Source organism: Panicum virgatum, chromosome 7K (assembly GCF_016808335.1).
Source record: "Panicum virgatum strain AP13 chromosome 7K, P.virgatum_v5, whole genome shotgun sequence".
Classification (NCBI taxonomy): Eukaryota; Viridiplantae; Streptophyta; class Magnoliopsida; order Poales; family Poaceae; genus Panicum; species Panicum virgatum.
In genome coordinates, this window is record NC_053142.1 from 52,262,333 (window position 1) to 52,287,042 (window position 24,710).

The 24,710-nt window shown below is 46.1% G+C and overlaps 5 protein-coding genes across 10 annotated transcripts; 1 reads left to right on the top strand and 4 right to left on the bottom strand.

Annotated features, from left to right (window-relative positions):
- On the bottom strand, nucleotides 1-6,528 carry LOC120642180 (PH, RCC1 and FYVE domains-containing protein 1-like). 2 transcript variants are annotated; one of them, XM_039918603.1, is made up of 9 exons: nucleotides 5,885-6,528; nucleotides 4,861-5,123; nucleotides 4,539-4,628; nucleotides 4,367-4,453; nucleotides 4,153-4,278; nucleotides 1,552-3,558; nucleotides 1,333-1,479; nucleotides 517-1,022; nucleotides 1-369 (listed from the first exon to the last, which is right to left on the bottom strand). In XM_039918603.1, exons 6-9 carry the CDS (start codon nucleotides 3,418-3,420, stop codon nucleotides 252-254), a joined length of 2,640 nt encoding a protein of 879 aa, XP_039774537.1. In that variant the 5' UTR covers nucleotides 3,421-3,558; nucleotides 4,153-4,278; nucleotides 4,367-4,453; nucleotides 4,539-4,628; nucleotides 4,861-5,123; nucleotides 5,885-6,528; the 3' UTR covers nucleotides 1-251. The 2 variants fall into 2 exon arrangements, with proteins under 2 accessions (XP_039774537.1, XP_039774536.1); XM_039918602.1 differs by having other exon boundaries at nucleotides 4,861-4,947; nucleotides 5,885-6,460.
- A 2,942-nt stretch (nucleotides 6,529-9,470) lies between these two features.
- On the bottom strand, nucleotides 9,471-10,967 carry LOC120642186 (UPF0235 protein C15orf40 homolog). Of its 3 annotated transcripts, none has more exons than XM_039918620.1 (4): nucleotides 10,725-10,967; nucleotides 10,536-10,624; nucleotides 10,126-10,177; nucleotides 9,471-9,774 (listed from the first exon to the last, which is right to left on the bottom strand). In XM_039918620.1, the coding sequence occupies exons 1-4, from the start codon at nucleotides 10,888-10,890 to the stop codon at nucleotides 9,728-9,730; spliced, it is 354 nt and encodes a 117-aa protein (XP_039774554.1). In that variant the 5' UTR covers nucleotides 10,891-10,967; the 3' UTR covers nucleotides 9,471-9,727. The 3 variants fall into 3 exon arrangements, with proteins under 3 accessions (XP_039774554.1, XP_039774555.1, XP_039774553.1); XM_039918621.1 differs by having other exon boundaries at nucleotides 10,126-10,187; XM_039918619.1 differs by lacking the exon at nucleotides 10,126-10,177.
- A 79-nt stretch (nucleotides 10,968-11,046) lies between these two features.
- Nucleotides 11,047-14,083, top strand: LOC120642182 (3-isopropylmalate dehydrogenase, chloroplastic-like). Its single transcript, XM_039918608.1, has 11 exons — nucleotides 11,047-11,297; nucleotides 11,390-11,519; nucleotides 11,627-11,738; nucleotides 11,811-11,886; nucleotides 12,015-12,103; nucleotides 12,364-12,450; nucleotides 12,641-12,757; nucleotides 12,892-12,999; nucleotides 13,112-13,165; nucleotides 13,270-13,422; nucleotides 13,766-14,083. The coding sequence occupies exons 1-11, from the start codon at nucleotides 11,084-11,086 to the stop codon at nucleotides 13,844-13,846; spliced, it is 1,221 nt and encodes a 406-aa protein (XP_039774542.1). The 5' UTR covers nucleotides 11,047-11,083; the 3' UTR covers nucleotides 13,847-14,083.
- On the bottom strand, nucleotides 13,982-24,123 carry LOC120642181 (putative pentatricopeptide repeat-containing protein At3g15130). Of its 3 annotated transcripts, XM_039918607.1 has the most exons (24): nucleotides 23,741-24,123; nucleotides 23,537-23,654; nucleotides 23,330-23,436; nucleotides 22,978-23,082; nucleotides 22,260-22,332; nucleotides 22,039-22,149; nucleotides 21,418-21,468; nucleotides 21,076-21,212; nucleotides 20,670-20,777; nucleotides 20,507-20,580; nucleotides 19,951-20,020; nucleotides 19,790-19,889; nucleotides 19,617-19,712; nucleotides 19,254-19,334; nucleotides 19,120-19,170; nucleotides 18,862-19,002; nucleotides 17,842-18,753; nucleotides 17,616-17,733; nucleotides 17,481-17,539; nucleotides 17,321-17,385; nucleotides 17,154-17,247; nucleotides 16,956-17,036; nucleotides 16,747-16,858; nucleotides 16,443-16,674 (listed from the first exon to the last, which is right to left on the bottom strand). In XM_039918607.1, exons 1-17 carry the CDS (start codon nucleotides 23,956-23,958, stop codon nucleotides 18,694-18,696), a joined length of 1,701 nt encoding a protein of 566 aa, XP_039774541.1. In that variant the 5' UTR covers nucleotides 23,959-24,123; the 3' UTR covers nucleotides 16,443-16,674; nucleotides 16,747-16,858; nucleotides 16,956-17,036; nucleotides 17,154-17,247; nucleotides 17,321-17,385; nucleotides 17,481-17,539; nucleotides 17,616-17,733; nucleotides 17,842-18,693. The 3 variants fall into 3 exon arrangements, with proteins under 3 accessions (XP_039774539.1, XP_039774541.1, XP_039774540.1); XM_039918606.1 differs by having other exon boundaries at nucleotides 19,790-19,965; nucleotides 23,741-24,120; XM_039918605.1 differs by lacking the exons at nucleotides 18,862-19,002; nucleotides 19,120-19,170; nucleotides 19,254-19,334; ... (11 more) ...; nucleotides 23,537-23,654; nucleotides 23,741-24,123 and having other exon boundaries at nucleotides 13,982-16,674; nucleotides 17,842-18,684.
- LOC120640400 (serine/threonine-protein kinase ATG1a-like) lies at nucleotides 17,489-18,099 on the bottom strand. The gene is made up of 3 exons (XM_039916229.1): nucleotides 17,842-18,099; nucleotides 17,656-17,733; nucleotides 17,489-17,539 (listed from the first exon to the last, which is right to left on the bottom strand). Exons 1-3 carry the CDS (start codon nucleotides 18,097-18,099, stop codon nucleotides 17,489-17,491), a joined length of 387 nt encoding a protein of 128 aa, XP_039772163.1.
- Nucleotides 24,124-24,710: the final 587 nt, after the last annotated feature.

Genomic DNA, 24,710 nt, shown 5'->3' on the forward strand with positions numbered 1-24,710 from the left:
TCCAACATAAGAGGCCGCAATAAGATGATGGACCTTTCTCTCATCCATTAAACCGAAATATACATACAAGTATGTATCTTGGTCAAAGGAGCAACGACTACTTGCTCCCATCATGTTAATGTTACACATCATTTCCTCTATACAACAAGGGCGCGAAGAGGTAGATGACAGAACATAAACAAGCTACATAAGCCGATGCAGCACACTCCAAAAACAAGCTGGCGCGTCTCGGTTCTTCATGCCGGCTTACATTAAGTTGTCATTATAGAAGAAAGCCGATCCGCTCCACAGACATTGTACTTGTCGTACACTTTTTCGCGGTTGTCATTCCACCATGATTCTGCTTGGTGTTCTCCAAACCTCCTCCGGCTGCAAACAACGCTTCCATATCAGAAAACTATGTTGTAAAAGGATGAATACAACTACGGACTACCAAATAATGCATACCACCTAATAATATATGTGGTTATTCAAGGGGAAAAAACACACTTGTTCTGACTGAGTAATGTGTCTTACCTGAACCTTACTCGTTTCAGCTCTTTGGTCCCATCACGGAGAGAAACTAGAGTCAGGTAAACTCCAGGTTCATACTGCTCTATCCACTCTGCTTCAACTTGATTATTGGGGGAACCAGAACTTCTCATCGTGAAGTTGTTTAGATTTATCTGGAACCTGTCTGTTTCCTTCCAGTCATGATCACCTGGTCTATGATGATACCCAATAGTCCCTCCATTGGTTCTCTGCTGCACAGAGGAGACCTCTCTGAAGCCATTGAGGTGTTCACCGAAGGCTTCCTGTGGAACTATGACCATTTCATTGTAGTCGTTTGCTTGAAGAACTTGGGCAGGTAATCCACCAAACCGAGTAGATGCAACTGAATTGGGAGTTTGGGGATACAGAATGCTGCCTGGGTCATATCTAATCTGGTTCTCTCTCCCAATCTCAGACGGTAAAGCACCAATTATGCGTCCGTTCTTCACATCACATGCTCCTGGAGGAAGCCTTTCAGACATTTCTTTTAGCTGACAAAAGAAGAAAGAGGAAACATGACAAATTATTTGTATCAACAGCTTCCAGAACTGTAAAACAAACAAGACCAAACAAAATATATATCATTAAACTGCTAAACATTAAAAATTCCATTGCCTCGATGCAGACCTGGGGATCTACAAAATCCAAATGGGTCACATAAGCAGATAAGCTGCATCTGCCTGTCTTCCAACAGTTGTTACCATTGCACTCATATGGTGCCAGATAAATAGCAGAAGAAAATGGTGCTAACTCCAGCTCTAAGATTGATAATATTGAACAAGATTCAATGAAAAATCTTACCTGTGCTGTTAGTGATTTTATGACATCTTTGGCAGTCTTCAATTTGGATGCTTCCTCAGTAGCAAGGGTCATCGCTTCATGGGTTTTTGCCTGTGATTTCTGCAGCTCAGCATCTTGCTGTTCACGTTCCTGTCTCAAGCTATTAACCTGATCCAAGAACAAGTATAAGTATTCTCACTTGATGTTTTTAGTCACTACAGAAGTATAGAAGAAGCATACCTCTGCTTGTAGTTTTTGAACCTCTTGCTTCAGAAGTTCATTTGCATCCCGAAGGCTCTCCAAGCTTTCTGAGGCCAAGGAGCTGGAATAGTTCAGATATGGCATCCTCAAAAATGGTAAAGTAGATCTGGAGTCATAAGGGTATTGATTAGCCATTGTAAACGAGTTGTGCAGGTCAGGTGCACTGATGAAAGGAATGTCTTTCAGCTGCAATGCTGCTGGAACATGTGAAGAGTAGTCAGACTTCTTCGTCTGCTTAGCTGCCTTTACATCTAAATTCCTAATCATATCTGAACTATTGGACGGTGCAACTTTGGTTGCCTTTGTGTCAATTTTCTCAGCCTTTGTATCACCAGGTAAACGGGGATTTGTATTTCTGCTATAACCGACACCCGTATCCAAAACTTTACTTAATTTCACATAACATGAATCACATACACGGTATGGCTTCCCGGGATTAGGAGACAGTGCTGCTCTTAAAGCTTTTTTTGAACTACACGAATGGCAGTGTACTAAGCCACAATTGTAGCAGTTGTGCCTTTTCCGAGTGAAACCAAATGGCTGTCTACATGCTGAGCACTGAGACTGCTCCATCCCAGACACCCATTTATGTTGACAAATTGCAGCTGTAAAGCTTGATCCACAAGCAACACGTTTTACAGACCTATCCCTCAAAGCCTCAACAAGTGTAGGCACTTTACGATCCGCAATATCACCATGACCCAATCTTCCATTTGCACCCTTACCCCATGTGTAAACTTCACCTGCATTTGTCAATACTGCAACATGGTACGATCCACAAGCAACCTCCACAACACCACCACCCCCAAGTTTTTCTTCTACCAGGCGGGGATACCTTCCATCATTATTTGGATTACCAAGCTGTCCATACACAGAACTTCCCACAGTAAACATGTGCCCTGAAGTTGTCAGCCCAATTGTAAGAGTATGACCACATGCAGCCCTATGAAAGTTGTAATCTATCAATGAAGGCACACAAGTTGGTTTCAGTTTTGAGGACCTATCACCATGCCCAAGACGATATTTGTCTCCATCCCCCCAGGTGAACAGCTTCCCAGATGAAGCATTTGACTGTGAAATGATAACCTCAACAACAGCAGCAGTATGCCAGACACCACAGGAAACAGAAATTGTCCTCAAACCCTTCAAAGATTCCACTTCCTTTGGATATGAGCACGATTCTCGGTTTCCATGACCCAAGACTCCAAATGTGCCATCACCAAATGTGTATAACTGCCCAGAACTAGTTATCAAGGCTGTATGCCATGTGCCACAAGATACAGTTGATACCTGAAGACCATCCAGTGGACCTGAGACTCTTTTTGGGATCCAGTGGCTCACATTGCTACCATGACCAAGCAGCCCAGCATTGTGTGTACCATCTCCCCAAGTGTAGAGGTCACCAGTTGCAGTGACAGCACAAGTATGGAATTCACCACAAGCGATTTGTTCAATGTTGCAGATAGATAGTGACTCAACAAGACGTGGCTGGAAAACATTTGTTCCAACCCCATGACCAAGACGCCCGCTGCATTCTTCTCCCCATGTAAATACCTCTGCCTGTCTTGTAACAAGGGCAGCATGTTTCACACCGCAAGCAATATAGCTGACGTCAAGCATTACATTTGACTCTAGGGGCTTTGGTACAAGAACATCAGTAGTTGCGCCAGGAGAACAGGGACTTCTATCCAACCCTGATTTTGAAGTGTTATCACAGATGACCTCTCCCCATACATAAATATCACCAAATGATTCAGAATCTTCACCTCCAGATCCATGGCTGGATGTGCTAAGGGCACTGGAAACACTGATTCGAATGTCTGAAGAAGTAACACTTTTCACTTGCATATCTGACACATCAGTCCTTTCTGAATACGTATATTCTCCTGAAGAACGATCCTTTGTAGAGTTTGCAGAGCTCAACTTATTCTCAAAGGAATCCGACGTAAAAGTAGAGCTACTGCTTAGGCTACTTTCTCTTGCACACTGCAACCAATAGAAACGAAAATGATAAGAATTCTAGCGTTCAAAAATTTAAGAGCTGTGATTTGTCTATTTGAACAGTATAATAAGTAATAACACACAGACCACATCTAGTAGAAAAATAACATGATGCATTATCAGCAATGTGCTGGGAACCAGAAGAATGCCTACAAACTGATACTAACTTGCCATCGTGCTTTGTGTGTCAAACTCTAGTAATAGCTTATAATGTCACCTACAAAAACAGGCTAATTCCCAAGAACCTCAACAATTAAAGGTGTGATGAGGTCAAAGGAACATGAAAGAAAAGCTCCACTGGATAGTCATGGAAACCGCAGTACTGCTGTGATTACTGATTAGACATTTGTTGAGATTATGCTAGTTCTAATGATTTGATACTTCATATAAGTATGAGAATAGTGTGTGAGAAATTTGAGCAACAAAGAGTCTTACCACATTTAAGTCAACAAAGAGTAGAACATAAAGATAGATTCAATGAGTCAGTTAATGATATGAAATATATACTATCAAAGTAACTAAATATTGATGAGAAAAAATGTGTACAGAAGTGAACTTTGTTGGAGCATAAGAGTTTACATCAAAAGAAAGACCAGCATTTCGTATTCCATCTATGTGTTGGGCCTGAGATCCATGCTGTCCTGGAGATATCAAGGCATTAAGACCTGTAAACCAAGCCTCTGCCTCGACTTTATCCTTGCATATCTTTAAAACAGGATAGGACATAAGTTTATGCAATACAATCGGAATGGAAAGAGAAGCGATAAGGTTAAATTGATTCTCATTATAATACCAGATCGAGAGATCGCTTGCCATCATTATATATGAGGGAGAAGGATAAATGATCCTTTTCAGGGAGCAGAAAACGTTGGAAAACAAGCTGAAAAGAATACATGTTAACAGATTATCTTTTTTCAAAAAAAAAACTTGGAATAAAACATAAAAGATTGCTCAAACCTCCTTACCGTTCTTTGCCCTGAGAGAATCCTGGACACGGAAGCTAATTTCAAAGTTTTCTCTTTGTTACTTGAAACCCAAATAAGAGTCGATTCATCCTGTGTAGAGCAGAGAAGGAATTTTAACAAGTATGGTAGTAGCTGAATGATGAGATCTACCTCTCTCAATTCTCATTCACAAAAAAATACGAATAGTGTCATTTCTGCTACAATAGTTTCAGGCAACAGGCTAAGATCGTCGTGATAAAAATAATAGATGCATATGGACGGATAAAAGAAAAGCATTCTAGACAACATCATTGATCTGAACCATCAGCTGCAGAGAACTTACATTTGATAGTCTGAAGGGAGTAAATTTTGGCTTCCCTTTGCGACCATATTTAAGCAGCTGGGTGCCTTTCTTTAGAGCAATAAGTGCCTACAAAATTCATGCGGAAGAAGAGAGAGTTGTGAAGACAGCACAGATTATGGATAGAACATTATAACATATATATTTTTAGGACATTTCCTAGAAACGTGCGTGCTTCTTAATACAGAGTTGGCTGAGTGCACCAATGCTATTGGGAAGTTCCAGGAGTCTTCCTAGCCTCTTCCCTGAAAACAAGAGTAGCTAGTGGGAGTGTTTCGCAATCACATTGTTTTCTTCATTGTATTCTGAGATATCATTAACAGTAACAAGGAAAGGACAAGCTGCAGAGTAATATGATTTCCCAACATTAGTAATTCGATCATCCGAAAACATCCTAGTATTTTAATATGGATCGGTTGCAGATAACGCAGGCGGCAGGCATTATATAGGACAGAGGAAACAAAGGGTATATGAAAGTTGTTTGACACAACAGAAGAAGGTGGCTGGCTGGTCCTAACGACTTAACAAGGGGCGGCATATCAGCCATGAGCCAAGCAAGGAGTTTAGCAAAGCCTTGAAATCAAACTTTTCATTTTAATCTCAGAGTAAAATCACAGCCACCCCCCTGACCGGTCATCAGGCGCAGCGTGCGGGTTCTGTCAGGCGGGTGCCCGCGGTCCCCTCCCGCTCCGTAAGTTCGATTGGGTTGGGAGTCGGCCGACCAGTCCAGAGGAAAAGGGAATGGGGCGGCCGCATCAAAAAAAAAAAAATGGAATGGGGCGGCATTGCAGGCTTGAGCCTTGGGTGTGAGGAGGAAGTCGGAAGTCGGAAGGGAGCTACCATGAAATACTAGAGCCTTGAGCGAGTTCCGGTGCAGGCAGTGCGTATAGGCCGGCACATCCACACCACACAGCAAAGGTCCGGGCTTTGGCAAGAGGCCGCATTGGCATTTGGAAGGGAGAAGAAAGGGCAAGAAAACGGAGGAGGCGGCGGGTGCTGAGCTGACCTTGTCGATGTCGACGGGATCTGCCATTCCATCGGCGGCCTCCGGTCGTCATGGAAGTCCTGGGCGGGCTGTCATGAAATCCTCCCTCCGAAGGAGCGCCGGTCGCGCGAGAAGGTTTGAGAGCTCTGCGGCTGGGTTGGGTGGTGGTGGTTGGCGGCTAGGCGGGGCGGGGGAGCCGGCAGGCGAGGGAAAAGGGCAGTTGGTGGTGGTGGAGGGGTGCGGTCGTGCGGGGGATGAAATGGAAGGAAGACGGAGGTGGTCGAGTTTTGTGTCCCCCCGTCTCCCCGAGTCGAGTTTTGTTTGTTTGACGCCTCGGCTAGTCGCCAATGGCAGCGCAACACAGAAGCACCGGAGGAGCAGAGAGAGAGAGAGAGAGAGAGAGAGAGACGGGGAGCCCGTTGGCCTGACAGATTGAGACTTTTCAAAGTAGAAAAAAGCAGTAAAAAAAGCTGCAATACAGTGCGCTGCGGTAAAACTCTCTCTCTCCCTCTGTGGAAGGAGGGGGTGGGTGATTGAGCAATCATACATACACTGCCGACGCAGATCAGCAGTTGGAATGGAGGATTGGGGGGAGAAAAACAGGAAGAAGATGGATGTCGCAGCACAAAGCTAGACATGGCAATGGCAATTGGCAACAAGAGCGAAAACTGCTGGTCCGTGTGGTGTGGAATTCAATTCATCCAACTGAAATGAAAAGCAGAGCACTAACCCAACCAAAACTCCACTCTACCAAACAGCAGCGTACGGATCGGGGAAAGGCAAGACAAAGCAAAGCAGCCCTGCTGCTTGTTTGCCGGTCGGTTGCTGAACGAATGCAGCTGATGGGTTTGTTAGTACGGCACAACCAAGCTAGGGAATGTTTTTTTTTGTGTGTGTGCTTCCTCCTGGTCCTGGATAGTCCTTTCTTGTCGCTGCCGTCCTCTGTTTCACCACCTCCACAAACTGGCAAAACAAGACCACATTCCATCCATTTAAACAAGACGGAATCACAGGTACAATGAATGACCACCTTGTGTGTTGAGCCGTCCCTGTCCGTATCCTAGCTCCAATAATGATCTGAGCTGAGCACCAACTCAAAAGAAGCACCAAATCGATCGAATCCTTGTCAGCTTCATGGCCTTTTGCTCACATCGCCATCGCAGGCATGGATTTCCCATCTACTACTCCTAGGTAGGAGACACAGAAAGATGATGAAGCACACATGCACTGCATGCCACCGGAAAACACAACACACAAAAGTATATACTCTAATAATAACTAAAAATATGAGGCCGGGTTTGCACCAACGTGTGCACTTGTAGAATAGAAAACAACGAACTAAAAGTCTGAGGAGGAGGAAACATTGGATCACGAGCAGCGAGTGCTACTGCTAGAGAAAACCAAACCCAAATGTTGGGCCCACCAAATGCGAATGCATCCAGCGTCGTCCCTGATTCCCGTGCTCGTCTTTTTTCTGTCTCGCATTCACATATAAGATCAATCAACGTCAGCTGCCTGCCTGCCTGCCTCGGGATCTGCAAGAACATATATGGAGCCCTTGGTCCTTTAGCTTGCTGCTGCGTGCTGACAATGCAAACAGCATACAGCTAGTAATAATCGGGGCGTGCAAATCCCATCCATGCTATGTCCTCTATTATCCCAACCGCCCGGGTCATGCGAGCCTAATATAATTGTCGTGTCGTCTTCCCAGTTCCCATGCATGCCTCACCTGCACTATGTTTGGTTGTTAGCATCGACACAGTGCATAAATCGAGTAGTATTTCTTTCTTTTCTTTGCATCAAGTGCAAAAGTCTCTAGTTCTATTGCATAGACGGTATAGGCCGTTGGGCCTATTAGGAAGGAGATCAACCTAACACACTACTGTCCGCTACCATCTTTTTTAGTGGCAGTAACAACGGTGCTTTTTAATTTGCATTGTGTTAATTACTTATTTGCTTTGTTTACCATCGCGCGGTTACTATATTATATTATCATCATAATGATATATAGGGGGCCACACACCACAATTAATTTGATGAATAAGTAAACGTGTAGCTCGGCCATGCTGGATCGATATGATGAATAAGTACTAGTACGGAATGGGCTAATAGTCCCTGATCCAATAACCGGAACTAAAGCGGCTGCGCGACCGATGTTGAGCAACCATCTCTCTGCATGATGGCGCCGGCCGCCGGGATAGACGCAATGCAACGCTGATCGATCATGCAAGTTATTGCAGATTACTCTTCTCTATTTTCCTAGATATACGTACGTACTAGTCCTAGAAGCCAACTTCTCCTCTTCCTTTTTTGTTTTTCCTGGTGCCGACTGCGGCGATCGAGAGTTAAACCATGGACGGACGATGCTTTCGGGTCTCGTAACCACCCTAACCCAGGCTCATCAACAATATATACTATTCAGTAGTCCATCATGCATCATTGTGCTTGCTTGCGCGCGCTCACGACTATCAATACGTATATATAATCAACAACAATGGAAGGAATTAATAATATGTACTCCCTCCGTTCTTAAATAACTGTCGTTCTCGCTTTCCGAAAAATGACTTTGATTAATTGCATATAAAATAATATTAATATTTATGATACATAATTGATATCATTAGATAAATCTTCAAATCTAGTTTTTAATAAATTTATTTGGAGATACAAATGTTGCACGTATTTTCTATAAATCTGGTCAAATTTGTGGCATGAAAACTAAAAGCGACTATTAATAAGGGACAGAGGGAGTATACATAATCCATGGCATTGGCACCATCAAGTTTGACTGACCGCTGGTACGTACTACCTGAATACGGATGGAATACTCCAGTATAATGGCATGCCTCAGCAATCGTGCTACAAGGAAAACTTTAATCCCAATATATCAGCACTGTTACGTACTACGAATTATAAAGAGCTGCTGGCAGCCTCAACATCTGCCCAAAACAAATCGCATTCGTACAAGACAAAGCACCCAGAGCTGAGCATCACATCCAATCAGTCGCGGTCGCCAACTCGCCATGCCCTGCACTGCATGCTGATGAGAGCTACTCTACTACTAGCTACCTTTGGCCGCAACCGCATGCACTAGGCACTGCAAATGATGAGCATATAGGCATTACCGCAAAAAAAAAATATGAGCATATAGGCAACAGCCTGAGCCTTTTCCTTTTCTTGTAGCCCACCCTATCTTTTGGCACAAATGCGCAGCCAGCCAGCCGTTAAACAGCACAGATGCAGGATACCTATAGAATAAACAAAAGAGGGATCCAATAAACAGAGACCATTAGTTTGCATTGCATCGAGCCGATCGATCGCCAAGAGTTGCCAAAGCCCTTAGTGCAATACGCTAGCTCCACATGTTGCCCCACCAACACGTCTATCCGGGTCCAAGGCGTTTCATGATTTGCTAATTTTATTATTTCACCTCGAGATGCCAATTTGACTGCAATTGTTTAGCTTCATTCATTCATTGCCAGGATCGAGATGGAAACAGTGATACCTGTCTCGAGGAACACCTTGTTTTGTTCCATTAAAAGGAGGAAATTTGCCACAAACGATTAGCAAAAGTTGGTAATCTTTTCTGGCCCAGCAACTCGCAACAGCACCAAAGGCCCACCTCAGTTATATAATCTGCTAGGTCCATCTGGTTGGAAATCTTGCAAGGACCAGAAACTAGGAAGATACACTTTAACAGAGCAAATGTGTTATTACAAAGGCCACTCACTAGTTTAGCTCACGCCCATTCAAGTAATATCAGGTTTAGCATACACGCATCATCAACAATTACAGGACTTGTTCAGAGCATCGTAGACACCTTGAAGAGTAGCATCCTGTACAAGCACAACCTTTTCCCTTGATTTAGAACCAGAGCCAATGGATACTTCTCTTTTCTTCACCCCAAGTACCTGAAGATTTCACACAGATTCTCAGTATTAAGATAGGCCAGATGGCAGAGGAACAAAACTCTAGATGATCCAAACATTGACAGCATGGTCCATAGTTCCTAGGTTGTCGCCATTCTAGATGAAAATTTAATACTAGCATCAAAGGGTGTAGTCTAACCCTCTGCATTTTTATTCATGAACTTAATAGTCACACTGAGCTACTATTCCAAATCAAATAATGTTTGTCCATGACTTTAAACCCTTGAATTGCAGTTTGACAGTGAAACGGATAACAAAAATGGTACTTGTTCATGTCTAAATCAGCATCAGTGTTAATATAGTTTTCTTTCCATCCCAAAACCAAGGGCTTACCAAAATGAGCGCAATTCAATACAGCCTTCCTCCAGGTGCATAGCAACCAAACCTGGTAGGTGCTGAGTAAGAGAACTCGATTACAGACCTACCAAATTTACATTTAGTTTGAAAGAGGGAGGGGGGTTGTTAAAGTCATCCACTCTGCCGATCCGAGCTAAAATTATAAACGCATTTCAAAAGAAGATTCTACTACGATTAAGGGAGGATCACAAGTCATCAGTTACTACAGATATATAAAGACATAAAAGTGCATCTGCAAATCATACAGCTTTGAATTCTCAGTTTGCAGACCAGGACACTGGATAGTATCAAATCGTACCAACTACAGTCCAGTTTCGACAGATAACGCGGATCGCCAGTCAATTCAAGTCGATCTAATGTTTTTGCAACTGCAACGAACTGCTCACCGAGCTGATGAAGTCGACAAGCGCGGCGTTGGCCTCGCCATCCCTCGCTGGTGCGTCGATCTGGACACCAACCGCCTCGTCCCCGATCTCTGCAAAATCCACACACACACACACACACACGCATGCTTCAACCTTGAGGGTCCGCGTCTGCGCATGGAGAATCTGAGATTAATCAAGGGGCAAACTGACCTGTGATGGTGGCGACCTTGGAGCCAGGCTTGGCGTGGATCGAGATGGCGACGGTCGACGGCGGCATCAATCGGAGGCAGCCCGGGAACCCACCTCCGCCAGCGTCGGCGGCGGCGGGCGGCGGCGTCTGCTGCCCTTTGGCCTTTCCTCGCTTCCCCGGAGCCATCTCTCTCTGGTTGGCCGCCGTCTCCGCCGCGCTCCGGCCTGATTCGTTGCCGGCTCAATTGGGCCCACTAATCACTACTATGGACATGGGCCGACATGGGCTGGGCCGAATAGCCCATCAAACAAACACTTATTGACTTGTAGTAGTGGTAGACCATTGTGGCTAAGCCCAACCAAACTAGGAAGCGGCAGCAATGGCGGCGGCTCTGCAAGCTACGCCGCTCAAAACCCTAGCCTTCTCCCGCCGGCGAGCCGCCGGCGCGCCGCTGCGCCCGCGGCAGATGGCTTCCTTCCGGTGCTCCGCCGCCGCGAGGAGCTACAACATCACGCTCCTCCCAGGGGACGGCATCGGGCCGGAGGTGGTCGCCGTCGCCAAGGACGTTCTCTCCCTCGCCGTAGCACTCGAAGGCAAGCTGATTTCGTCGACATCCAATGCCTTAGCTTGAAATCCGTTAGTATCGGCAGGGCGATGAGCCCTGTTTTTTTATCTTTCGGCACAGGCGTCGAGCTCCGGTTCCAGGAGAAGCTGATGGGCGGCTCGGCGCTCGATGCCACCGGCGTACCACTCCCCGACGAAACGCTCGCGGCAGCAAGGGATTCTGATGCCGTCCTCCTCGGAGCCATAGGGGGGTGAGTTGGCGGCTGTTTCAGCAGCAGTCCCAGTGGTGACTGACAGCAGCCAAGTGCATTTTGTTTGTTCGCAACTCCCCAACTCTGTTCTCATGTTGTCGATGTAGGTATAAGTGGGATAACAATGAGAAGCACCTCAAGCCTGAGACAGGCTTGCTCCAGCTCCGTGCTGGGCTCCGTGTGTTTGCCAATCTGCGTCCAGCCGCGGTACTGCCGCAGGTATACCAAAGCCACATCTTAACATATATGTACTGTGGCTGTTTGGTTGTTTAACTGATCTGCAAATCGTAGCTAGTCGATGCATCTACTCTGAAGAAAGAGGTAGCTGAAGGTGTTGACATCATGGTTGTCAGAGAGCTTACTGGAGGTAATGTTGACCAAATTCTGTTCAAACATGACCCAAGAGTTTATTCCATTTTCAATTCAATATCTGCGAGTGCACTCTGATAAACCGTGTGCTTGCCAATAGTAATAATTTATAATCCTCCATGGCAGGAATATACTTTGGCAAACCTAGGGGTTTTGGAACAAATGACAACGGCGACGAAACTGGCTTCAACACAGAAGTTTATTCAGCTTCTGAGGTGACTCCACCCTAATCCTTCACTATCTCCTAACAAATATTTTTAAATAGTGCCATCCATTTTTAACATTCATGCCTTTAGTGGAACTAATTAGAGATGGCAGGATATCATTTCTAGGAGAATATCTATAATGTACACAGATTTTTTTTATTTGATAATATTTTATTGAAGAATGCATTCTTGTATAGATTTTCTTTTGAAAGGTTCCTTTGTACAGTTTTGATCCTTGGCGATGATGTGACCATCTGTTTCATCTCCAGATTGATCGCATCGCACGTGTTGCATTTGAGGTTGCTCGCAAGAGAAGAGGGAAACTATGCTCAGTTGATAAAGCAAATGTCCTGGAGGTACTGTATTTTGCTTGTCCCAAATGTTGGAATGTTACTTGATCTTTTCCATTTGAATTGAATCTCCATCTTTTTGATACATGGTATAAAGGATCTGTAGAATTTATTGGTGTACATCAGCTTTTAGCATTACGCTGGCACTAGAATACCTATTGGAAAGTTATAACACTTTGCTCCAATATTATTGTAGGCATCCATGCTTTGGAGAAGAAGGGTGACTGCACTAGCTTCTGAATTCCCTGACATTGAACTCTCGCACATGTATGTCGATAATGCTGCAATGCAGCTTGTTAGGAATCCTAAGCAGGTTTGTTTGTTTTCCTGTGTGATTGTTTGTGTTCTGGCTATTATCTGTTTTCCTGTGTGATTCGTTGCATTCAGGCCAAGTGTCAGTTGGATCTTTTGACATCCTGAATTAGTAAATTTCCTGTATCGCTGCAGTTTGACACAATTGTCACAAACAACATTTTCGGTGACATACTGTCTGATGAAGCATCAATGATTACGGGAAGCATTGGAATGCTTCCATCTGCCAGTGTTGGTGAATCGGTAATAGACTCCTCCAATGCTCTTGAGCCCACTAGAGATCATTTATGGAAGCTACAATATTCTGCTAAAAACTTGGATGTACAGCTCAAGAGGTGGTTATGTTTCTGTGCAGGGACCTGGTCTTTTTGAACCTATTCATGGCTCTGCCCCTGATATTGCTGGGCAGGTTAAGATGACTTCTATTTTTTAAATAATTCTTTTGATACTGGGTTGGCTTAATTTATGTAGCTCTGTTTGAATTTGCTTCCTCTTGTTATTTGTTGGGTGCAGGACAAGGCCAATCCATTAGCTACAATTCTTAGTGCAGCAATGCTACTGCGATATGGCCTTGGAGAAGAAAATGCTGCAAAGAGAATTGAATCTGCAGTTACAGAAACTCTGAACCAGGGATTCCGAACTGGGGACATATATTCTCCTGGAACGGTAAGATGAATTCGTGACATAACTATTGATGAATCATATGGTTCCATTTCTTCTAAGTGTTTAGCATTGCTTAATCATTTTAAGGAAAGTGTTTATTTCTACCTTTTCTTTGATGTTATAAAGGGGTAAATCTTGTTAGCTTCATATTGTGTATGTTTAATTTCGAGTACTTGGTGCTCACTTAGGAATCATCTTCTTGTACGATGCACTTATGTAAGGAATGTGGTAGGCCCATGCCTGTTTAGACTGCCAAATTGGCGTGCTAGTACCAAGTTTGCAAAGCTGCCAATGGCGTTTCATTTTGTTTTACCTCTTTTCTGGAAACTTACGTTCTCAATTACAGACACTGGTTGGATGCAAGCGGATGGGGGAGGAAGTCTTGAAGACAGTGGAGTCACAAAAGGCGATGGCTGCTATAAACTGATGCATGTTGGTATAGCTGTAGCCCGGTGAAATGAGGTTGGCAGTTTTTATTGCCTTCTGAAAGAGCCCATAGCATCTGGATTGTTGATTTTATTGCCTGCCGTTGAATTGATTGGGCGGTCTCCTTTTCTCTTTGTTGCTTGTTGTCCATGATGTATGGTATATGACTGTTCGTCCAATAAATGGGGATAGTTCCCATCATGCCAGCCGGGAAATGAGGCTGGATATTGCCCAATAACTGAACATCTGGTTGCCGCTGATCAGATCAAAATAGAACTAGAGAAAGGGAATACAATGTCAGATTTGGGCGGGCGCAGTGCTGTCGAGTCACCAGTAGTCCCTACAGGAGCACGCGCCCTGCTCGAACCGATGGAACCTGTTGGCGTCTCTTACCACCAACACCCTCTTGAGGACAGCCGACAAGCCCTTGAAGAAGTCATGGCAGTCTCCGCACACCCGCAGGTTCTTGTACACCCTGATCACCTTGTCCTGTCCGTCGCTGTTGCGCAGAAGCCACAGCCCGACGGCGAGCCGCTCGCTGTGCACCCGCAGGCTCTCTACACGCGACTCCTCGTCGACGTCGTGCAGCGCCAACTGCGCGTCGGCGCTGTACCCCAGCTGCTCCCGCATCCTCCTCTCGACGTCCCTCAGGACGCGGCGGATGTCGCTGGCCTCCGGGTGCGTGTCGTCGCCGCCGCCGTAGAAGAAGTGCACCTCCTTGTCGAGCTCCACCCAGCTGCACCCGCCCTGCTTCCTGAGCCCCTTGCGCCTCATGGCGTCTCTCACCTTGTGGCACGCACGCCAGTCGCCGGCCTCCGCCAAGATGTTGGACAGCATGACGTAGTTCACTGGGTTGTCGCCGTCGATGGCGAGGAGGACGTCGCCTGCCTCCCGGCCCACGGCGACGTCCTTGTGCACCCTGCACGCGCTCAGGAGCGTCTGCCATATGCCGACGGTCGGCGCCACGGGCATCGTCAGGATGAGGTCCCTTGCCTCCCTGAGCTCTCCTGCGCGGCCGAGGAGGTCGACCATGCACGCATAGTGCTCTGCTTTCCTGCGTTCCTGCAGGATCCTTGAGAAGTAGAACCGGCACTCCTCGACAAGGCCGGCGTGGCTGCACGCCGACAGCAACGCCAGGTAGGCCACCTCGTCAGGCTCCACGCCATCTGCTCGCATCTGTTGGAACATGCCGATGGCTTCACGGCCGAGTCCATGCTTCCCGAGGCCATTGATCATCGCCGTCCACGAGACGACGTTCCTCGCCGGCATCTCGTGGAACAGCCGTTGCGCCTCGTCCACCAGCCCGCACTTGAGGTACATGTCGACCATGGAGTTGCCCAGTGACACGTCCAGCCCGCCCGGGTTCTTGACAGTGTAGCAGTGAACTTGCCTGCCCTGCTCCACCAGCGCAAAATCCGCCAGCACGCCCACCACACCGGACAGAAGATGGGCGTCAGCTCGGACGCCGGAGCTCCAGAACCGCCGGAACAGCTCCATTGCTTCCCTCACCTGCCCCTCCTGCGCGTGGCCGACGACCACCGCCGTCCACTGGATGGCGTTCTTCCTCTCCAAGCTCTCGAACACCTGCATTGCCACCGGCAGGCACCGGCATTTGGCGTACAGGTCCACCAGCGCGCCGGCGAGGATGGCATTGGAGGCCGCGGAGAACCCTCTAGCCGTCATGGCCGCATGAACCTGCGCGCCCTGGCGCGCAGCGCCAAGGCCGCTGCAAGCTTTCAGCAAGCTGGCAAAGGTGAACTCGTCAGCCTCCTCCTCCCTCCCGTACTGCATCTCCCGGAACACGAGCAGCGCGTCCCTGCCACGGCCGGCGTGCGCGTACCCGGAGATCATGGCGTTCCAGGTGATGAGGTTCCTGAAGGCGGTTCCGTCGAACACTCGCCGTGCGTCGCCGATCCTGCCACCCTTGGAGTACATAAGCACCAGCGAGTTGGCGACGACGTGGTGCTCCTGGTACCCCGTCCTGACGCAGACTCCATGGATCCGGACACCGGCGCTCGTGTCGCCGGCAACGCCGCAGGCCTTGAGGCTCGCCGAGAGCGTGTACTCATTCGGCGCGGCCTCGGAGGAGGCCCGCATCTCGCCGAGCAGCCTGAGGCACTCCCTGGCCTCCCCTTGCTGCAGGAAGCCCACCATGAGGGCAGTCCAGGAGACCACGTTCCTCCCGGGCATTCCGTCGAACACCTCGGCTGCCATGGCCAGCTTCCCGCACTTGGCGTACATGTCGATCAGGTTGTTGCTGAGCATGGTGTCCGACCCGAACCCCAGCTTCGTTAGGGCGGCGTGCAGCTGGACGCCGCCGCGGAGGGCCGAGCTTTTGGCGCTTGCCCTGAGGAGATCGGCGATCATCTTCCGCCGCTCCATTTGTGGGATGCGCGCCAAATGCCACGGCAAACAGCTCGCCTCTGCTGGCTGGGTTTCAGTCAGGCCAGGTTACTGGATCAAGGAGGGGCTCCTTTCCTGGGCTCTGCCTGGTTATTGCGGAGCGGACAAGGCTTCTTCAACAGGCAACATGGTCTTCACCAGGGAGATCTTCAGATGTTGATGGGCTCCTCGATCAAAAAATGGGAGAGAACAGATACAGATGACCACAATGCACACATTCACATTCTGTGTACATAATCCCGAGGAAACAAGCTCTCTGAAGCTTTACAGTCAGATCAACACCCGCGTCAAGTAGTACAACAGAAGACCAAACAGTAGGAGTACAGCATCACATGGTTCTCAACTCCCGTCCATTTCTCAGCGTGGCTGGCATTCATACTCTGAAGAAGCTGTGGTCCAAGAATTCTTGGAAGGACAGCCTCCTCACTGAAAGATTTGTGCCACATTATAAGCTGTTGTCACCAAATTATCACGAATTTTGGATGACGTGTGACAGACCTGGATTTGCGCAGAGTAGTCTCGTGCACATTTCAACAGAATCGGGACGCAAGCTGGACAGCAGAGGTTTGGAGAACGGAAGAGATGCGCTTCTGTTTATGCATTGAAGTAGCTGAAGATATACAGAAATTAAGCTCCCAAACATAATAAATTGTTGCATTCAGAGTAGATGAACGACTCAGACAAGACAGAAAGAGGGGCAGCCACACCTGCACATTACTTCTGCCTTCGAATGGGGGATAGCCGTTCAAGAGCTCAAACAGGATCGCGCCGATACTCCACATGTCTACCTGCGCACAACAGAGGTTCAGTTTTTTTTTCTTTGCTTTTGAAAGATTAGAGGTTCAGATTTATCATGTTGGTACCAACTGACCGTGTGAACACAAATGCCCCTCGTACCGTCATACCTTGTCATCGTACTTTTGAAACAGCATCACTTCTGGGGCCATGTACAAACAAGAGCCACAAGCTGTGTCTGCATACTCCCCAGGACGAAGAACCCTGCAGGTCAAAAGACTACTGTGGTCGGTCGAAAATTTTTAATTCAGCAGGTATCTAAAATTGATGAGAGCACCTTGCAAGGCCAAAATCAGATATCTTAAGGACTGCATCGCTGCTCGGAGAAGACAGTAGGATATTCTGCAACATTGGATGGATGGATAATCACAGTTACTAAAAAAAAGGTTGGTGATCCATCTCAGTTAGAGAGCAGAAAAAGGATGAGAAAAAGAAACCTGAGGTTTCAAGTCCCGGTGGACGACATGGTGCCGGCGCAGCACTTGTAAGCCAGCTCCTGCCACAAGGGGCACATCACATCCCCAGTCGTGAATTGAATGCATAGCATGGCAACCGATGGAGAAGTGAATTACCAATTTGTTTCATGAAATTCCTGGCCACGCGCTCGTCTACCCTCCCGTTGCGCCGGATGAAGGCCGCCAGGTCCCCTCCCTCGCACAGCTCCAGGACGAGGTACAGGCAGCTCTGCGTCTGACCCAAATGCAAATGGAGAAGGGCGGCGATTGATAATTGGTACCGTACCGTACCGTGCTGCTACTACTACTACTACTACTAGTAGAAGAAAATTTGGAGTTGTACCTGGATGACATCGATGAGGCGGATGATGTTGGGGTGGCTGACGGCGGCGAGGAAGCGGACCTCGCAGTCGAGGCTGTCGCGGAGGCGGGCGGGGAGGCCGGCGAGCCGCACCTGCTTCACGGCCACGGGCGCACCGGTGGAGCGTGAGACCGCGCGCCACACGACCGTGGACGGCGGGCGCCCGCCCAGGCGCTCCAGTAGCTCATAGCCGCCCACCGTCGCCGGCGCCTCCGTCGTCGTCGTGTCGGTGGTCGCCATCGCGAAAGCACGCGAAGGAAGGAGAGCGTGGCCAATCCAAGTGTGGTAGAAGAGCAAACGCCAACCAGGCCAAACCCAAGAATGCAAATGACTCATCATGAAATAAAAATCTCTTCACTTCCAGTTTTAGAAATAGAAGGATTTTTTTTGAAAGGGAAATGGAAAGAAATTTGCCAAGAATGCTAGTCGAAGATCCAGGAACCATATGGTTCATCATGCAAAACAATCGAAACAAATATTTTTTCATGTAGAAATGGGAAACAAGTAGACAACACTATTTATGCTGCTTGCAAGCCATCTTATATACATGGGTATGTCTTTGTTTGCCCTTTCATGCTGTATGCGTACTACTGTATTTTGGGAGCAACAGAAACACACATCGGGCAAAAAAAAGATTATATAGGCAAGTCAAACACCCCATATCGCTCCATGTTTTGTAAAAACATTCTATATATACTAGCAGCATCTTCGTAGCAACTAACCGTAGCGTAATATTAATAGCCGCCTCATATATATATAATATGGGCGATGATACTTAAAACTCCTTTAAGCAAGCTATTCTTGACAAGGTTACTGAGAACCTGGTTATTCTATCTATCTCTGTACTTTCTTGTGCACCTTTGCTTTGGAATGACGGTGGGTTCCCTTGGAGGCCTGCAAAAATATTCAGTTTTTCATCAGGCCACCATCAGTGCACAAATCATTTCATTTCTCGCCGTTGCCCAGCGTAGCTACTAACAACATAGAGAACAAGAATGTTACCTGCAGATGCTGTAACATGTCTTCCAGTTCTGCGGTGATCTCAGCGAAGGAGGGACGCACGTTGGGATTTTCATCCCAGCACTGCTGAATCATTTTAGACAGTTGCGGATGCACACATGGGGGGATCTCCAACCGCATCCCCTGATATTGTATAAACAAGGAGCAAGTAAAGCTTAGTCTATTATTGTGATGTGACCCTTCATCCTTGTGCCGCATCTACCACTAGCTAGCAACCGGCCCGGCTCATTTTGAAATTACCTGCCTCACTCCAAGTGCAGCTTGCAAGGGTGTCAGATCTTCGTACGGGATCTACAGGTACAGCACAAATAAGGCTAGGTAGTTGCTCATATAACTCAAGATGAGTCAAATCTGGACATGGCACCATGACTTACCTTTGAAGTGACCAGCTCCCACAGAACAATAGCAAAGCTGAAGATATCTGCCCTGTGATCATAGGGCTTATGGTTTATTACCTGGTAAGACATGCGACTCTTATAAGCAGGATGCAGATACAAAATGTCCCTACTTGCACAGAAAGAACTGCTTTCGGAAGAAAGCTTTTGCATACTGTTGTTCGGACGACAAGTGCAACAATTAAAACTTAAAAGTAATCATCCTCAACACCTATAACTTGTACATCTCAATGGGGGAATATGTCAACATGTGAAAACATAACAGTTAACACGTCCATACAGCAATGCTTTTGATCTGGTAAGATGAGCTTCTCATGAGCATACTAGAAGGAATCAACACACCTCAGGCGCCATCCATCTGTAGGTACCAGTTTCAGCAGTCATATCTCCATCTTGAGATGGATTCCTTGAGACTCCAAAGTCTGCAATCTTCACAACCTATTTTCACAGACCAGTTGTCAATGTTTGATGAACCATGAACTAGTAACTGCATGATTTCAAAATAATATTCATACATGATCAGAACCCAACAGCAAATTGGCAGCCTTCAAGTCTCTATGGACGATGTTATTTTGGTGCAAATAATCCATCCCCTTTGAGATGCCGATAGCAATCCTAAGAACCATTGTGAGATCCAAATTGTTTTTTTGCTTGTGAAGAAAGTCATATAAATTACCTCCAGGCATATACTCTGAAAGGGACACAACCAATAGGAGAACCAATATATATAATCCCATGAATGTCAGCTGGCAAGATAGATGAATAGTCTGACAATGAAACTCTAGACAGATGAAATTACATCCAGTTGTCTAACTGGCTCAAAAACTAAATAAGCATATTCATGGCACAGGCCACAGGGGCTTCTTTGAGATTAAAATCTTTGGGCTTATATTCTCATATGTGATGTTTCATATATGAGAATGTAACCAGAATTAGATTTTGTAATAGTGCAAGTTTCTATTTGTAATATAGCCAAGGATGATTTACACAACGGCTATCTACAACGGAAGATAACATAATCAAACTTCGCTACTGCTAGTCAACCATGCAGTTAGCAGAAAACTCTAATTACACAATGTACAAGTTAAAATAGTACAACAATATACAGCTAATAGAATCAAGTTCAGTATCAATATAATAAATCTGTTTCAATAAGAAAAATTCAAGATAGCAATGACGCTGACACCCATCCAAATAGCAGAAATTAAGATTAGAGCCAATATGACCATCACCTGTTACAATGACATACTTTTTCTGCTTTGTGCATGCCCCGTAGAACCGAACAACATTTTCATGATTAACACTCCTGGGCACAACATAGGCTATTAGAATTATCTGGAATTAAATGATTCGGTATGTTATTACGTACCACATTTATTTAGTATGAATGCTTACTTTAGAATCGTTATTTCCTGTAAAAACTCCACTTTTGAAGAGTCATTAACATGTTCGGCTCTAAGAAATTTTATTGCGACATCCATACCATGATAAGTTCCTCGGAATCTGCAGACAAGAACACAGACACAACCTCTTGATTGCTGAACTATCTTGAGGTCTTGCCGTGTATATATAGTCAAAATATACATTTTTTTTCAATGAAGCTAGATGTCTCTAGAGTTCATGATTAAGCCGGCTTCTTGCTTATGTTTATTCAGGGTGTCCCCATATCAAATCACTTCCTTAATATGTAATGCATGCAAAGGGCATGAAACAAACACTAGCAATTCAGTTGCTGATATTGCTCCAAACAATTGGTTTCATATATCATAGTACTCTTTGCAAAGTGTTACTTTGTTCTTACAAGTCTCCGGAAGATCCGGATGCAATCTTCTCCTTAATCTCCAGGAAATTCCTGTCGACATTTGAATCACCAATCTTCTCCTGCAGCTCTCGTATTCTTTCTGTGGCTGCAGAATTCGTTGGGTTCAACAATGAGGCCTACATAACACATGGGATTCACGTCTGTAAGAAAAATATTAAGCTAATGGGTTCATTCCTTTGGCTTATAAAGCTGGTAGAAGTATAAAAACACTGTATTGACTTGAAAAGGTAATTTACAATCACGGTGACACATAGTAACCAGGAAAGCACCAGCAAATTTTAACTATTTATGTAAAACTAGTGGAGAAAGAAAGCAGCATACATGACGGCATGCTGCTGTCTCCTTGAGTTTCTGTAGCAAATCATCCGTCTCCTGCAATCAGCATTACACAGTGTTTTCTCTCAATAGATCCGTGCAAACAAAATATTTAACATAAAGCACTGATGCCTGAATCATTAATAAAATCGACAGATTCATAAACAAGATGCCGAATAGATAATTTAATATGTCAATTATCAAGCACATGGGGAAAAACAAATTGGGTACTCTACCCTGCAGAGTGGGAATCCCAATTCAATATATATGGTAGCATGAAACCCTCAATTTCATAACTTCATGAGTTAGCATAAATATTAACATATTCCGCAAACTATTGGCTATTTAAGAGGTACTCCTCCCCTTTTTCACCTTCTGTGAACAAAGTTATTAGGAATAGGATGCCTTGTTCTGATGTCGCATATACATCTTGTTGAGATTAGCTAGGGATGTTACACATAGTTTGTATTATCTGCCGCTTGACAATATAGCCAATTATTTGTATAATTCAAAATCTCTTTTCTCTCCAGAAAAGAACACTGTAAGTTTGCAAAATCCAAATAGGAACATTCTCCAAAAATATATCAACAAACAAGCTAGCACTAAACAATCATAGTCTATGTTTACCTCTGTAGGCCAGCCGTCAACCACAAATACATCCAGACAAAAGCCATCGGTTGTTGAGAAAACATGAGCTTCACGAATGTTCAGTCCAACTGCAGACAGCAAAGCAGATAGCTACAAAACAACAGCGCGAACAAAATTTTCACCTAAGTAATATGGAAGTTCATTCATCGGAAGCCTAAACAGAAACCACATAGAACATGGATTGGTGTTCTAAGTCTTACCTCAGCGAGGAGCTTTGTCTTGTCATTGGTAGAAAAAATAACTTCATGAATATGGCGAATCCCTGTGTCTCTCCTGTGGATATTTGAATGTCAATTACGGCAGTGTCGTGAAACAGACGATACATATACATATCTCAAGCAATTTAAGAGAATGATCTCCAAAGGAAGTTCGAAATACAGCACTCGCTAAGTAAAATATAAAAGCGGGCGAGGACCGATCATTTTACAAGAATATGTTGAATTCATAATTTATAACCTAGAAGTTTGTGCTCATGATCAACCAAATTTAGCAAACAGAACATGACACATCTAGACATGAACACTGCACTGATTATAACTACAAAAGGTAGCTTTCACATCAAAGAAGAAGCTTCCAGCAATAACTCTTCCCATTGACCTACGATTGCAGACCCCCTCTGTTCACAAGAAAGGAAAGCATGGCAGAAATGTTTATATGATTACACCAATCAGGCATACAGCCATATTTTTTTTCAACCAGGTAGTTTCGCCTTCAGTGTCTTTCAAGCTTTCTAGATCAAAACAGGAGCATGATGAGCTTTTTGTGGGTGAAGTTATGATAGAGCGAGGTGGATGTTTCAGATCAAGCGTGAAGTTAACAAGATGGATGGCGGCGATTCAATACAAGAGTCGTTGACTTATGATACAGGTCTGAGGCTATGTGTGTTATTAATTCTGAAGTAGCTAGAGAAATACGTACCTCGCAGAACTGGCCTCAGAGTCATCCACAACTTTTCTTCTCTCCAAACTCAGGTCCTCCAGCATCCTTTCACATAGTTCATCAGATCCCCTAAATTCAGCTTCTCTGTGCAGTGTATATAAGCACATATATATATGTATACCTATTAGCAAGCAAGATATAACAGTACTGTAGGTGAAATAATACTGATACGAGGTACAACATAATTTGTTTCCTTGAGAAATTAAAGCTGATGGAAACGGCAGCAGGTTGAGTTCACTTGCAGCACCAAAGGACAAAGGTAGCACCTGCAGGATTTAACTGCTGCCTGCTGCCTGCTGCCAAGTGCGTGGGTTTTTAGCCTGTACTGTACCTCAAAGTGGAGGTGAGGGAGCCCCCACTATTACCGTTTTCGCTCGTGGATGGGCTCTCCTGTGGCTTATTGTCTTCTGAATCCAGGGGGGCCTGGCCCTCGATGCGCTGCTCACATATATAGAGGCTCATCAGTCTGTGTTGGCGCGCTTTCGGTTTTCAGTGAGAAGCAAGTAGGAACTCGAGACACGATCGAGCTGCTGCACACCTTCAAGAAGCGGGCATGGAAGATGGGGCGCTTGTCGGGGTTGTTGGCGCACTCGTCGAGAATCCTGCGGTGCAGCAGCACGTCCTCCGGCTTGTCGACGTCCAAATCGATGGAGTAGCTGCTAATATAATTGCCGGGACATGGAAGTCAACCGGACCAAGCATGCAGATGCAGGTGAGAAGAGAGATGAGATGACGCGCTGACCTCGCCGGCAGCCTCTCGAAGTGCCGGTGGAGCTGTTGGAGGAAGACCGACGGGTCTGAGACGACCTCCTCGATTCCCTTGGCCATGAGACGGTCGAAGATCTCCTTCCGGATGTCAGTGTAGCCGCCGCCGCCGCCCGAGGAGGCCCCCCGGTCGGCGGCGGCGGCGGAAGGCCAGGAGCTCTCGCCCACGCGCTCCTCGATGCCATCGTCCTCCATCGCCTACGGCTCGGTCATAGCAGCAAAGCAAGTGCAGCTAGGGTTTAGGGGCGGAGGATGCGGCGGCGGCGGCGAGATAGAAAGTCCGATGGCGACGGCGAAACGGGCGGGCGGCGGATTCCGAGCCGAGGAGGGGATCGTTTTGGCAGAATCTTGTGGCGGAAGCCGGCGGCCCCGTATTTATAGAGGCGAGGCGAGGCGAGGCGATCGAGCGGTGGGGGCAGTTTGGTACTTGCCGGTGACGTCGCCGGCCGGCCAAAAGGCAGAGACGAGGAGACGAGCAGAGTGGCCTCCTGTGTTGTGTGTGTGTGAGATTGATCAATGCTTCTTGTTCTGGCTCCGACCCGCCGCCGGCGTGGGGCCCTTGTCCAATTCGAAAACCACTTTCCGGCTAGCCGGAGAGGATGGCCGGAGCATATGCCTTTCCGTGCGCGACTATCGGAGATTGAACGGACACCAAGATATAATCGGTGGGACCCGCTTTCGTGTACTTAGTTTTGGCATTATCGTGCCCTCCTTTCCATTTCTTGTTAATTATACAGTATACTCAGATACTCACGACACACGTATACTTAGACTAGTCTCAATAAAAATTTCATGGCATTAAATTCTATGCCGCATCATCAATTTTAGTTTCATGAGAAGTTTTATGGCATTAAATTCTATACCACGTCATCAATTTTGCTGACATTGCGAGAAGAGAGAACGAGAGAGTTTTATGTGATAAGAGAGGAGTTTCATCTTTATAAAAC